Consider the following 15205-nt stretch of genomic DNA (forward strand, 5'->3'; position numbering starts at 1 on the left):
ATTGATAGTATAAATGATTATGTCATGTCTTTGATACCCAGTGAGGAGAAATAATATTGTAGTGCTGATAGTATTGATAAATCTGATCAACTATTCAATCCTATATTTGGAGTTCTAACACCTGAATTTTTGAACTCATTGAAAACATATGGAATACCTAATCACAAGTTAAAAATCAAGGTTGACACTCCCATAATACTATTACGAAATTTGGACCAGGCAGATGGGTTATGTAATGGAACTAGGCTTATTGTCACAAGACTTGGTGTACATGTGGTTGAAGCAGAGATTATTACTAGCCCCAATATAGGACATAGGACATACATACCAAGAATGAATATGTGTCCTTCTGATTCTCCATGGCTATTCAAATTAATTAGAAGACAATTTTCATTCATGGTTTAATTTGCAATGACCATTAACAAATCTCAAGGATAGTCTTTGGCACATGTTGGATTGTATTTACCAAATCCAGTATTTTCTCATGGCCAGTTATATGTAGCACTTTCCCGAGTGCAAAGTAAAAAAGGACTACATATTCTTATTCATGATAAAGAAGGCAATCCAAAAAATACTACTATTAATGTAGTATACAAAGAAGTCTTTGCAAACTTATAGAGAATGTATGCTTCCCAAATTCTTATTGTTACATATGCATTACCATTAATGTCATTCATTTTGTATATAAAACTATAAGAAACACGAAGAAAGATATCCTAGGTTTGATAGCTATCTAATTTTTTATTGACTTCTTTTTCAGCATATTAATTTCCATTTCAGCAAATTATAATGTACTACATATTTAATTTTGTCGGCATTTTTACTAGTTCCAACATGCTCACTTTTTTAAGAAGTATCAATGCACATCTATCCCCTTTATCAAACATGCAAACCATTACCTATATTCTTTGTAATTCAAACTTATTTTTGTGTTAATCATATATGACATACCATATATAATAGGTCATCACAATATGTATATGGGATATCATATTTCATTCAAATGTTTACTTGGATGATATTGTTTGTAATTTTTTTAATATAATTAAACTACCAACATATATTATCAAATATTACTATTAGCGCGTGATTCAGCATGGACCAGGTTCTATTTTATTAAAAAAAATGTTTTTATAATGGTGAGTTTTCTGTTTGTACTTTTTATTTTGGTGAATTGATTTGTTGCTAATCTAGGTGGTTGTTCAGACCTTGTTGTGGAGTTGAAGGTAATTTGGTTTGATCTTATTCTGGCCTGATCTAAGTTGTAGGGTGCATCCATGTCATGTACTCTTCAGATAGATTTACTCAGTTCACAGTAATGCAAGAAACATTACTTAGAATCATATTTTTTTGAGAATTCGACCTAAGTAGCGGATGATACGATAAAATATGTTATGAGAAAGTTTTCTAATTTTAATAACAATAAAGCTTTGTAAGATAATGTTTTTATTATTTTTTATGTTATCTTTCTTTTATTATATTACTTTTTTAGGGATTTTTTTTAATTTCAATATAAACTCAATTTGATACTTTTTTTTTACATTACCAAGTTTACATATGTCCACGCTCAAAACATACACAAACAAACTATTTCTTTTCTCGTGCATCATACCCTTCAAAATCTAGTTCAACAAAATACGTTAGTCGTTGTCCAATTAGTATTTTATTTATACATAAGCTAGAAAAGAGGATTTTTTTTTTTTCCTTAAAGAGCTGACTGTTCAAATGAAGCTTCGACATTAGAAAATGACTGTTTAAATATGTTGTATATTTTAATTAGTGATTCATAAATAATTTTATTAAGTTAACTTAATTTTCATTAGTTTACCCAAATTATTAAAGTAAAGAAAAAAAAAATGAAAGATATAAGGTAATTCACTTATTGATTTTTTTTAGAATTATATTATTTGATAAGAATTTTACTTAAATTATGTAAAATAAATATAGATGATATATAATAGTAAAATCCTCAAATTAAAGTGATAAGAAAATTCAAAATTAAAACAACTTACGCTAACAAAGCAAACTTTAAAATAATATGTTGAGTCGTTTTTGAAAATGAACCACCAATAAAATATGCTTGTACAGTATGTGGCAATTAATGACAATCGTTGAAGAAATAGTAGTGGTAAACGATGAAAGCAGTTGATAGTATAGTACTGTTATTGAAAGAAAAAAAAATCAATTATAAACACGTAAAGTCAATTTTCATAATGTAATCTGTTACTGATAAAAAAAAAAAATGTAATCTGTTAGATTTTTTATAATTATCTTCCACTGTCTTTCATTTTCTTATGGTAAAACTGTCTTTCATTTATTTTGTGTTAAACCAAATAGTAGTACTACTATTATTTAAATTAAGATAATTAAATACTTGAGTTATTTTTTTTAGGTGTCTATATTGAAGAGTCCATTGCCTCTTTATTATCATTCTTGACTCTAGAAGGGAAAAGAGAAGGAGGAAGATTTAAGGATGAAAACAGAGAAAGAAATAATGTTTTTTTTAATATAAAAAAGTAAGAAAAGGGAATTTTGTAGAAAAAAATGAAAGTGAAGAGACTAATCTACAATAGATAGAGAAAATGAATCATTAAAGACAAATAATCTCATCATTAGAAAAAAAATATTAAAAATTTCAATTTTTACATTTTTTATTTATTTTTTACAATAAAATAAAATTCTAAGTTAAATGACACCAAAAAAAATAATCTAAGGTTAACTGAAATTTAAAGATGTTCTTTAATATATTTTTTAGAATTATATTATTAGAAATAAATTTACTTATATAAAAATATGACATACTCTATTATTTTTTTTTTAAAGGACGAAGTTTCTTTATTAAGCAGTCATCAGAATTCTAGCAATAGAGTGCACTCTAAGATATTTTATATAAAAAAACAAATCGTTCCTAACATTCATTTTTGTAAGGCTTCTATGATATTTCACCCGGAAAAAAAAATAAAAAAAGAGTCAACTAAGCTAAATTAAAATGACACGATGAGTATTGAATACTGTTTATCTAAACCCACCAATAATATATAACTGTACAGTCTGTAGAAATTAAAAAAATGTCATAACATTAACATTATTGCCACATATATATATATATATATATATATGTCCACTGCAACTCTCTCCCACCAAATGGAGTCCATGACGACCAGACTCTTCCTCTTCGCAGGGACTCTTCTACTGCTTCTACTCTCACGCGCCACGCACGTGTCATCCGCCACCTTATGTCCGCCGTGCGGCAACACGACGGTGCCGTTTCCCCTGAGCACAACCCCAACATGCGGCGACCCGTCGTACAAAATCCGATGCAGCAGCTCCAACACCCTCGTCTTCGACACGCTTAACAACTCCTACCCGATCGAGTCCATCGACCCGAACTCCCAGCGCTTCGTGATCCGACCCGCTCCGCTGTTAACGAACACGTGCGTGTCCACCGATAAAGTGCACCAGGGGATCCAGCTCAACACCACCCTCCCCTTCAACATCACAAGCTCCAACACCATCGTGTATCTCAACTGCACCACCACGCTCCTCCAGTCCCCGCTCAACTGCTCCGCCGCCAGCGCCTGCCATTCCTACATCAAGGCCACCGCCTCCGCCGCCGCATGCCAGGGCGCTGGGCCACTCTGCTGCACCTATCGCACCGGCGGCTCCAGCAACTCCTACATGCTTCGTGTTAGAGACTCTGGCTGTAGCGCATACTCTAGTTTCGTTAACCTCAACCCGGCTCTCCCAGTGAACCGCTGGCCCGAACCGGGTTTGGAGATTCAGTGGCTTTCGCCCAAAGAAACCGTGTGTGGGTCCCAGCAGGATTGCGACTCCGCCACGTCGACTTGCGGGCCTGATGCTTCTTCTGCGCTCGGGATCAGGAGGTGCTTTTGTAACGATGGGCTCGTCTGGGACCCTATCCAAGGGGTGTGCGCTAAAAGTGAGTTGTAGTGGATTATACCTCCCATTTTTTTTTTAATTTTAATTTTCTAATTTGTTTGCCCCGTTGACTAAGTTTTCAGTTTTGGTTTGACTTTTGGTGCAGAAATTACTTGCCAGAACCCTGGTGGTTGTGACGACTCAACAAGCAGAACGGCCATAATAGCAGGTATTCATTGCACTTTTAGATTTTTAATTTCTCCTTTTTAAATTCATAAAATTTCCTCTTATAACATACTATTACATATATAATAGAATAGAAATAGAAAAGTTAAATTATTTTATTTGTGGGCACCGAAAAGAGTATTAGGATTTATAATAAGTCATGGATGTATTGCTGAATTCAGCTAACCCAGCTAAATCCTTTAACCCTTCCGCTAAATTTTATATATGAATATCGTATTGTTTAGTAGTAAGCCTTTTTTCTTCTTCTAATTGTTAAAGGTGTTAATGTTTTGACATCTTTTCAATAGTCTATATAGTATATACTAGTTCTAACAGACTAACACGGGCTTGTTAAAAAAGTAAGGCTAGTCTCATGCGGAAAAATGGGCTGTGCAAATGTGAACCAGTACTGCATACAACGAAATTGTGACAGAAGCAATTTAACATATAAATGATGACATGTGAACCAATGAAAGTCTTCGTCAATAATGAAGGTCTGAGTGATATAAATTGCCTATGACAGTTGAAACTTAAATACAGGTCAAAGGAATCATCTACCTACCCAAGCATTGTGAGTTTAATATAAGGGATAGAGTTTTAATTTATATGAAAAGAACTCAATAATTGTGTACTTTTTTATGTGAACTTGGAGTTGATAAATTGCTCATATTTCATCCATTGAGGGGAAAAAAAGTCTTCTCAATATCCTTGTTGAATGAAAATTGGATGGCTATTCTGAACACTGGTTTCTTGTGGCCTCTTTTGTAACTAATTTTTTAAAACTTTGATTGCAACAATGTGCAGGTTCAGTATGTGGGGTTGGAGCTGCACTCATTCTTGCCGTCATTGCCTTTCTACTCTACAAACGCCACAGGCGCATCAAAGAAGCACAAGCACGCCTAGCCAAAGAGCGTGAAGGGATTCTGAATGCCAGTAATGGTGGCAGAGCCGCTAAACTTTTCAGTGGCAAAGAGTTAAAGAAAGCCACAAACGACTTCTCCAGTGACCGGCTTCTAGGTGTTGGAGGCTATGGTGAAGTCTACAAGGGCATTCTTCAAGATGGCACTGTTGTGGCTGTCAAGTGTGCCAAGCTTGGCAACCCCAAAGGCACTGACCAAGTCCTCAATGAGGTTCGCATATTATGCCAAGTTAACCACCGCAACCTTGTTGGTTTACTTGGTTGCTGCGTGGAACTGGAGCAGCCTATTATGGTTTATGAGTTCATAGAAAATGGGACACTTCTTGATCACTTGCAAGGTCAAATGCCTAAGAGCCGTGGCTTGCTTACATGGACTCATCGCCTTCAAATTGCACGTCACACCGCTGAGGGTCTCGCTTACCTTCACTTCATGGCTGTGCCTCCTATCTACCATAGAGATGTCAAGTCCAGCAACATTCTGCTAGATATCAAGATGAATGCCAAAGTTTCAGATTTTGGATTGTCTAGGTTGGCTCAGACAGATATGAGTCATATCTCTACTTGTGCTCAGGGGACCCTTGGTTACCTTGATCCTGAGTATTATAGGAACTACCAATTGACTGATAAGAGTGATGTTTACAGTTTTGGGGTGGTGCTACTTGAGCTTTTGACAGCTCAGAAGGCAATAGATTTTAACAGGGCTGCCGATGATGTGAACTTGGCGATTTACGTGCATCGGATGGTGGCTGAGGAAAAGTTGATGGATGTCATTGATCCAGTGTTGAAGAATGGAGCTACCACTATAGAGCTAGAGACGATGAAGGCAGTGGCGTTTTTGGCATTGGGTTGCTTGGAGGAAAAGAGACAGAATCGACCTTCAATGAAAGAGGTGGCAGAAGAGATTGAGTATATCATTAGTATTGCCTCGGCAAAGGTAGTGGAGAACTAGTTTCTTTTGATGTTAATGATGTTGTTGAGTTGTCTGATGTTTTTTTTTTTTGGATTTTGTAACTTATGCTTTGTGTTTGTTGTTGCTAGACTAAATTTTTAGTTCTAGACTCTAGCCTCTTGTTTTGCACATGTATTATGTATATGTATTACCTTTGGTGAATGAAAAGAAGTTCTGCAGTAAAAAACAATTTGCAAAAGCTGTTTCAAATCCTCGTTTTGCTAAGCTGAAACATCAAACGTTCAAGGTTTTGCAGTTGCTTTGATTTTATTTGTTTAAATTCAAAGAATTACCAAATGTTGCATTGCATTACTGCAAGGAGACTGAAGTTCATTATATTGTCCTAAGTTCTATCTTGGAGGATTTGTAATTTCAAGTTTTCTTGGGTTTCACTTTTATAGATGGTTTAAGTGTTTAACAAGTCCATGAGTCCATAACAAAAGGTATTTTCAATCTTTCAGAAATAAATTAAAATTTATTAGGCTTAGTAGGTTCGGTTAGCTTGCAATTCTTGAACTGAACAGACGAGTACTTGTACGTGATGGATTATGGACATTTTCAATGTGAACCTCCTTGTCTTTCACTAGGCTTAGGTAAGGAGTGTGATTTGCCTCCCTCTAGTTTCCTTTCTTTCACAGAAATTCAACCAATAACAAAAAAAGTAAGTTGCTAAAATTCTAGAGACTGTTAAAATAGACAAAATTATAATGAAAACTACAAGAGTGATGCCAAGGAATAGGACGATTGGAGAAGAATCAAATGTAAATTTGCAATTTTATTTAAATGGTAGTTGGATTGAGCTAGTAAGCACAAGCACAAACTTCCAATTGTAGCTTTGAAATAGAAACAATAATTTATTCTGAGGACTAATATCACTCTCTCAAAAGCTGATAAAAGTAAAAAACTTAAAAATATTACTCTCAAAAACATAGGTTAAACCAACAAATGAAGTTTGATGAAAAATAATAGGCACCCATCGACTAAAATGAGGGCGATGCTGACGAGGTGAAGGTGATGGTGGTAGAGTTGGAGGCAGTGTTTGGGGTTGAACTGTAATAACAAGCTTTTGGCCAGCATTGCAGTGACCAACAACACTTTTCTGCTAGGAATTGCCAATACAATACGGTCATTTCCATTAGACAATGCTTCACTTGCTGGAGGAGTCGTGCAGCTCTGGAATGCTGTTCCATTCACTTTGAACACAGTGTTCTCCAACATCATACTTGATACTGCAAATTACAAAACGAATCAGCTTTTATTATGAAACACTCTACTCTAGTATCAATAACAAGACAAACAGTGATCATTTCGAAAACTTAATCATATATTATGTTATGTTGCAGAATACATTTTAGTTATTTTTAGTAATTTATTTTATTAGTTAAAAAATTTATTTGATTATTTAGTAAATAATTTTTTTACTAGTTTTTAATATTTTTTAGATATTATTTGAAATAATATTTTTAAATTTAACTTTTAATTTTTTATATTTTTTTTATTCTCAATATATTATTATTTTTTAATAAATCATGATTATATTATTTTTTTTGTTATTTTATACTTTTTAACTACTTCAACAATTAATTTTGTCAAATATTTATAATTTGATAAATTAATTTTTAAGTCTTTCACTTTCAATTTTCAACTAATTTTGTCAAACATAATTTAATTAAAAATTATTTAAATATGTTTCTTAAGTCTCTTAAGCTAATTATTAAAAAAATCAATAATAATACATGGTTATTTATGATTAGATGAAACTAATTATATTAAAACTTTACATTTAAATTCTTGAACGAAATTAGTAAACTATAAAATAAATAATTTGATGAGTTGAACTTACCAAGTACATCCCCAACTTGGAAGGTTTTATCGGCAGCCCAAGCTGCGTAATCAAAGCCGACTACAAATTTCTTGGCCATAGCAATGGATGGAAGGAAGATGGTGGCAATGAACACAAGCATGCTGAGTGGTGAAAGAGCCACAAATTCTCTGTTATGACTGTGTTGTTAATAAATCTTTATGTTAATTGCTCGTGTCTTGTGGAAGTGTGTATGTTTGAACTCATATATATAGAGCTTGGAAGAAGAGAGTTCCAATGCTGTCATGTGACTCATTCTATGTTGGAGACTGCAGATACGGACGGCTATGGACGGCATGTGGTCAATAACATGCAAGTCTCGAAAAAAAGTGTTAATAAATAAATAAATTAAGGATTTTTTTCTTACACCCAATAAATTTTCTAGTTCAGCCAACAAAATTAATGATTCATCCCCATTTTGAATTTTGAATGTGTGACTTTTGCATTATTAAGATAATATTCTAATCAATTAAGCTAATAGACCAATTATATTAAAAAATAATTAACATTGTTATATATCACAGTAAAATTTCTAATTAATATATATTTAATACACATATATGTTTACATGATAAATTTTATAAAAATTAATTTTAATATAATAATCTATTTTTTTACATATATAAATTTTTATTAAACTTATAATTTTTATTTAAAATTTATATATGTAAAAATTACATTATTAGATCAAAATTAATTATTATAAAATTTATTATATAAATTTATATATATATATATATATATTAGAAATTTTAATATTATATATAACAATATTAATTATTTTTAATATAATTGACCTATTAACTTAGTTGGTTAGAATATTATATTAATAACAGAAAAATTATAAGTTTAAGATCTACATAAATCATTAATTTTAAATTGTTTCATAAAACATATTTTTAACACTCCATAAGGTCAACCTGAAAAACAATTAATCATTAACCATTAGTCTTTTTCTTAAAAAAAAACAATTAGCCTTTGTTCATGAAAAAGAGATGCAATCCGCACAGTATGAACTAATTTTTTTTTTAAGTTGAGTTAAATTTAACCTATATTTGAAGATGGTGCTGAGCCTATCCTATATTTATTATTGGGCAAATTGGATTTTGATTACAGTTTGTTTTTTCACTGCGATTTTGATTGTAGGCTAGCTATTTTAAGAAAAAGATTAAACTTATCCTATATTTATTATTGGGTAAATTGGATTTTGATTATAGGCTATTTCAAAAAAGATTCAACATTTTTTTTATGGGTATACGATAAGGAATGGAAAGAAAAAGGAATAAGTCATTCGATTTAATTAAAGTGTTTTTCAATCTCAACATTTCAAAATGGGTTACAAACCTTTCATGTTATCCACTTATTAAATTATTAGGCATGAGAAAATGTATTGAGAAGAAATGAGTGATACGTAATCAATATTTAAAGTGAACAATATATATATATATAATCATAGTTATTGATGTTATAATTTTCAATTCCTTATGTGTGCATATATTTAGAGATATAATATAATACAATAATCTTTACGATAATTTGTACAATATCATTTGTGTTTATATCTATTTCCATCGCATAATTTATTATATCTTAAAAATTTTCTTCTTTCTCTCTTTTAATTGTAAAATTTATTGCAAAAGTATCATTTCTCATATACTTGCGAACATATCAAATGATAATTTTTCTTAAAGAGAGAAAAAAGAACTATAAATGTGGTGCTATCAAATGAAAATGATTTTTACTGTGAGAAATAAGAACTATAAGTGTGTATAAATATATCAGACGAGGATTTCTTTTTTTCTTTTTTTACTGTGATTTCTTTTTCTTCTTATTACAAGAAATGAGAACTAAAAAACATAGACTATATATTAAATTATATTTGAATGGTCAAAATTTAAACAAAAATTAATGCATACGACTTTTTAAAATAATTATATGCTTATACAATATTAAGATACATAAAAATAACTCTGGAGAATATTTTCCAAACACCCCCAATGATTAAACTAGAATAATAAAAAATATTTTAAAAATGATCTCGCTAACAAGTATTATAATTGTTTTGGTATGTACCAAAAAAATCATAAAGGTATTAGTTAAAAAATATTTAATATATTTTATCTTACTAAGTATTTTAATTATTTAGAAACGAAGTTATATATATATATTATTTATAATATAATAAATATATTTTTAAGAAATATTTTACTTTTATTTGCTTGAGGACACTCATTAACATTTATGTTCGAAGAATTTCTTATTTTCAAAGTCAGAAAAGATCGAAAAGAAAAGAATGGGTATACGGCATGCAATTAGTTTTTGGTGATTTGTTACGGTCTTTGTTCGTCTTTTGAATTTTAGGCTAGTTAACTTTGGTAAGATTTGGAACGAAATTCATTTAGTACTTTAGTAGGTTGATGCATATACAAAATTATGAACCATTTTTTTCCCCCATTTTCCTTCACTTTAATACCCGAGAAGTGTACTGTAAATAACTAAGCTAAAGACCACGATCAAAGGAGAAATGTGAGAAGTATTAATAATACATTTTTCACGTATTTAACAATTACGTGTGTAGCGAATTCTCAGAGGTTGTTTGCCATATAGGCAAAGACTTCTATTTAATAGAAGAAATAAAGTTATATCAGAGAACGAATGTCATATATCTTTTTTGGTTGTCCACAAATTCAACAAGTATGGCAGGTGGCTAGAATATGGCATTCCATTGAAGATAAAGTTGTATCAGCTAATGAGTTATTATTTGATTTGCTGGAAACTCTTTCTATGGATGTTAAATGCAACCTAGCTTGTTGTTATTTTATGGTGTGTATGGCATAGAAGAAATAAGAAAATATGGGGCAATGTTGAGCATCCTTCTCAGATTTCTGTTTCAAGGGCCCTGCAGGCTGCAGCAATCTAGATGATGCAATCTTCAATGATCAAAATTGCTATGGAATTGACATTTGTCTCTTCGAAATGAAAATGGAAGCTCTGTCAAAGGAAAAACAACTTGGCATTATGGAATTCCTCAGCCTCGTGAAGCAGATGCAAGGGGTTTACTTCAAGCTCTTATTTGGCTCTCAGATATGGCCATATGGGAGTGCATATGACAGCTTACACTTCTCTTCTACTGCTCTCTCAAATTTCCATTTGCTTTTAGCCAAATGTAGAAATTATCTAAGAAATTTTCCAAACTCTTTTGGTGAGTTTTGTTAGGAGATAAACCGATCTAAGTCAACTCATTCCTTAGCTGTGCTAATATATATCCACATATATATTTGATCATACTTCCAATTATATATATATATATATATATTTTTTCTAAGTGAAATGGCATAGACCACTTTCTGTAAAAAAAAAAAAAACATTATTATTAAGTTAAAAGTTCAAGTGGCATTTATTAAATAATGTAAGTTTTACTCTTTAATTAATGTTTTTTTTCTCTTTATTAGTTAGAACATCTTCAACTCATGTACTTAAATGAGTTGTAAGACTCATAATTTTAAAATAAATAACTCATTTAAATAATATGTTGTTGGTCTTTAGTTTTATTCATTAATAAATGATGATATAGATATCATCCACACACTAGAAACTTTGCTAAAGAAAAATCATACATATATAATTTTGACCAATTATTTGTTGATTGTTACTTGCATTTTTAAATAAAAACAAAAACAAAAAACGAGAGCGATTTGATTACTACTACCTCTCTTTCACGAAAATTCAATGAATATAAAAAAGAGAGTAAGTAAATAAAATTCTAGTTACTGTTAAAATGGATAAGAGTAACGAAAGTTACAACCTATTTATACTTGAGTTAGGGAGGAAAACTAAAACTGTCATGATGTAAAGGAATAGGAAGATTAGTGAAAACCAGCTAGAATGTAAATTTCCAATATCTTATTTAAATGGTATATATAGGTGGATTGTGCTTATATTATCATATTATAAGCACATCACAAACTCCCAATTTGAATTTTAAAATACAACAACAAAAATCCTGATGAATTTTGAAATAGAAACAATAATTTATCCCGAGGACCAACCAATTAATGCACTAGTACTCCCACACTCTCAAAACAAACATAGGTTAAAGCAACAATAAAGTTTAATGGAATATTGTAAATAGCTTCTTAGGAATCCATCGACCAAAATGAGGGCGATGTTGAAAAGGTGAAGGTGCAGGGGCAGGAGTTGGAGGCAGTGTTTGGGGTTGAACTGTGATAACAAGCTTTTGGCCAGCATTGCAGTGACCAACAACACCACATATGTACCATTTTCTGCCAGGAATTGCCAACACAATACGATCACTTCCAGTGGTCAATGCCTCACTTGCTGGAGGAATCGTGCAGCTCTGAAATGCTGTTCCATTCACTTTGAACACGTTGTGTTTTCCAACAGCATACTTGAACACTACGCCATTATTAAGAAGCACTTTACTCTTGTATCAATAATAATATGAAATCCAAAGTTCTACCGTAAAAAAATAATGACATAAGAGTGATAATTTTATAAATTTAATCATATTTCATAGTGAACCATTAAAGGTAAGAATTGTGATATATAAAAAGAGTTTAATGATTATGATGATATAAAATAGGTTTATAACGTCGTTTAATCATAAATTACTATTAATATATTTTTTAAAATAATTATCATAAAAATTAACAGTTTTATTATATATGGTGAATTGTGTTTAAGAGGCCATAAACTGATCCACAAATTTGAACTCTATTTTTCTTTTTCTTTTTTCAATTGCTATCATTCAATCTTATAACTCTTATGTGGAGGTATAATTCTTAAAGTAATTATTAAAAAATTAATAATATTATAATATATGATAATTTATGATTAGATGAAAATATTAAAAGTGATTACATTTGCATTGTAATTAAATTGTCGAAGGTAATTAGCAAAAGCACGTACACTATAAAATAATTTGATGAGTTGAACTTACCAAGTAGGTCCCCAACCTGGAAGGTCTTATCTGCAGCCCAAGCTGCGTAATCAAAGCCTATTGTCCATCCATGATCATCGCCAACAACAAATTCCTTGGCCACAACAATATTGAATGGGAGTAAGATGGTGGCAATGACCAGAAGCATGCCGAGTGGTGAAAGAGCCATTAAAAGACGATTTAATTTCCCTGTTATATATGACTGTTGTTAATAAATCTCTATGTTGCTCGTGTATGTTTGAAATCTCATATATATAGAGCTTAATTGGAAGAAGTGAGTTCCAATGTTGTGAGTGATTCTATGTCGGAGACTGCAGACACGGACGGCTATGGACGGCATGCCGAAAATATAATTAACTTGATTAGCAAACTCTCGTTTGTGTCGAATATCAATACTCCAAAAAGTGCTATGTTATATATATATAGAGAGAGAGTCAATTTTCACATAGAAGAATATATATAAAAACGAGTTCTCATCATGTGTCCATATAAACTATCTTATATAAACTCATTCTTGTAATTAAATTTAAGATTATTTTAATTAATTTACACCATTTGAAAAAGTTGATTATTTTAATTGGTAACATTAAATTTATTAACCATTTATATTATTTTTTTAAAAAAAATTATTGAGATTTATCATCTCATTTTTTTCATTTAATTACTTTTTTCCTAATTAATTGATGTGTTAGTTATTTTCTCTAATCTTCGTTGGAGAGAAAATGAATTTATCTTATTAATGTTTAGTATTTAGGAGTGTTTTGGCAAGAAAATAATTAATATAAAAGAGAACTTAAAGATAATATTATAAATTAATTAAAGGAACAAATAATTATTTTTTTTATAAAAAAAGTCTTATATTTAAAAGACAAGTATTTATTATATCCGCTTATCAAGCATATATTGAGTGTGAGAAAATCGAGGAAAAGTGAAAAACTCAAGTCGCTCATGATTAGAGGCAAAATATTTTAGTTGAATTAAGTCTAAGAAAGGCTTATAAGAATTACTACTAACTTGTTCCTCCCTGGATACAAGACTTCTAATTAATTATATTCTTTAAGAAAAATAGTTATTTTAGTTAATTATAATAATTTGTTAATAATTTATATCATTTGATTATTTTTTTTACTTAATTATTTTTCATTTAATTAATTAATTAATGTGATTTCTTCTATCATCCAATTCTAATAAGTGAGAGTGAAATAAAACTATTTAATCATTATAAACATAAGAAGAATTAATAATACTGGCATCATAATAATTAGTTATTTTTTAACTCTTTCACAAATATTCTTTAATTTATATGATACTATAATATTATATATGTATTTATTCTTAACATATTTTTACTTTAACTTAATATATAATTATATTAATTAAAAATTAGTGTAATATAAAAATTTTAAATTTCAAGTAATTTGAATGCAATTTATTTTTAAATAATATGTTTAAATTACAAGTTGAACATACTAAAATTATATAAGTTATATATAAATTTAAGTGTGTATATACTCTACCTCTAAGTCTTGATAAATTTCTAAATTTGATTTTTGGTTCTTAATAACTTTTTTAACTTTTTGGTCTTAAATAATTTATTTATTTATTTATTTATTTTGGCTTAAATATGTTTTTTATTCTTGATATATACTCGAATTTTGCATTTGATTCTTGATATATTTTTTCTTCGAATTGAATCCCTCGTATTTCAAAAGTTTTATTTTACATCTCTGTTGTTAGTTGTTAGTTAAGTATTTGATGGTGCAATTTGCGACGGCTCACAAACCACTAATATTTGTTAAAAATCGTTAGTATTTGTTTCATCTCAGTTACCTTTTTGTACACCCCCAATTCCATGAACCCTAACCTTTTCCTCACTCCATTTGCGAATCAACTCTCTCCAATTCCATTCCCTTCTCTCACACACTTCTACTCGCTCTCCATCCCCTATTCTGTCATCGTCGCTTGCTAGAGTATCCTGTTGCGAGCTTCCACCTCCACCTCCACCATTGTTGTTGACAACTCCAACACCGTTGACTCCACTGCCTTTGTCATCTGCGCACGCAATTGGATCGGCCTCCACCGTTCTTCATCATTGACTCCCATGGCAACAATATGGAGGACTCAGACAACCTCCACCTTGAGGGCTTTGAGTGGGCCTTTGCGAGGGTCGAGATGGGCTGTGGGGCCCAGGAGGAGGGTGTTGTTGTGGAATTTGTGGTGTTTGAGGTTGAGGTTGCGCTGCCAGAGAGGGGTGCGATGGCGAAAGGTGTGTTGGCTACCGATGGAGCAAGGGGATTGGAGGGTGTAATGGGAGATGAGGTGGAGGACCTTCGTGACGGCGTTGTTTGTCCATGGAAGGGGTAAGGGTAGGGGTGGGTGAGCATCAAATGGGAGATCTTTGATCACCAACAC

At 31.0% G+C, this 15205-nt stretch overlaps 3 protein-coding genes across 3 annotated transcripts; 1 reads left to right on the forward strand and 2 right to left on the reverse strand.

The window, feature by feature from the left end:
- Positions 1–3117: 3117 nt before the first annotated feature.
- Positions 3118–5972, forward strand: LOC100305415 (protein kinase-related protein). The gene is made up of 3 exons (NM_001248127.1): positions 3118–3940; positions 4046–4108; positions 4909–5972. The coding sequence occupies exons 1-3, from the start codon at positions 3118–3120 to the stop codon at positions 5970–5972; spliced, it is 1950 nt and encodes a 649-aa protein (NP_001235056.1).
- Positions 5973–6852: 880 nt separating this feature from the next.
- On the reverse strand, positions 6853–7936 carry LOC100792848 (blue copper protein 1a). The gene is made up of 3 exons (XM_014763653.3): positions 7816–7936; positions 6946–7201; positions 6853–6859 (listed from the first exon to the last, which is right to left on the reverse strand). Exons 1-3 carry the CDS (start codon positions 7934–7936, stop codon positions 6853–6855), a joined length of 384 nt encoding a protein of 127 aa, XP_014619139.2.
- A 4008-nt stretch (positions 7937–11944) lies between these two features.
- On the reverse strand, positions 11945–12962 carry LOC102668784 (blue copper protein 1b). Its single transcript, XM_006591731.1, has 2 exons — positions 12794–12962; positions 11945–12249 (listed from the first exon to the last, which is right to left on the reverse strand). The coding sequence occupies exons 1-2, from the start codon at positions 12960–12962 to the stop codon at positions 11945–11947; spliced, it is 474 nt and encodes a 157-aa protein (XP_006591794.1).
- Between the last annotated feature and the right edge of the window lie 2243 nt (positions 12963–15205).

The sequence above is a fragment of the Glycine max genome, chromosome 11, assembly GCF_000004515.6.
Source record: "Glycine max cultivar Williams 82 chromosome 11, Glycine_max_v4.0, whole genome shotgun sequence".
Classification (NCBI taxonomy): Eukaryota; Viridiplantae; Streptophyta; class Magnoliopsida; order Fabales; family Fabaceae; genus Glycine; species Glycine max.

Coding starts and splice junctions, on each gene's coding strand:
- LOC100305415 (NM_001248127.1), top strand. CDS start 3,118: ATGTCCACTGCAACTCTCTCCCACCAAATGGAGTCCATGACGACCAGA. Junction 3,941..4,045: donor CCAAGGGGTGTGCGCTAAAA/GTGAGTTGTAGT, acceptor CTTTTGGTGCAG/AAATTACTTGCCAGAACCCT. Junction 4,109..4,908: donor CAGAACGGCCATAATAGCAG/GTATTCATTGCA, acceptor AACAATGTGCAG/GTTCAGTATGTGGGGTTGGA.
- LOC100792848 (XM_014763653.3), bottom strand. CDS start 7,936: ATGCTTGTGTTCATTGCCACCATCTTCCTTCCATCCATTGCTATGGCC. Junction 7,202..7,815: donor CCAAGTTGGGGATGTACTTG/GTAAGTTCAACT, acceptor TGTAATTTGCAG/TATCAAGTATGATGTTGGAG.
- LOC102668784 (XM_006591731.1), bottom strand. CDS start 12,962: ATGGCTCTTTCACCACTCGGCATGCTTCTGGTCATTGCCACCATCTTA. Junction 12,250..12,793: donor CCAGGTTGGGGACCTACTTG/GTAAGTTCAACT, acceptor ATAATGGCGTAG/TGTTCAAGTATGCTGTTGGA.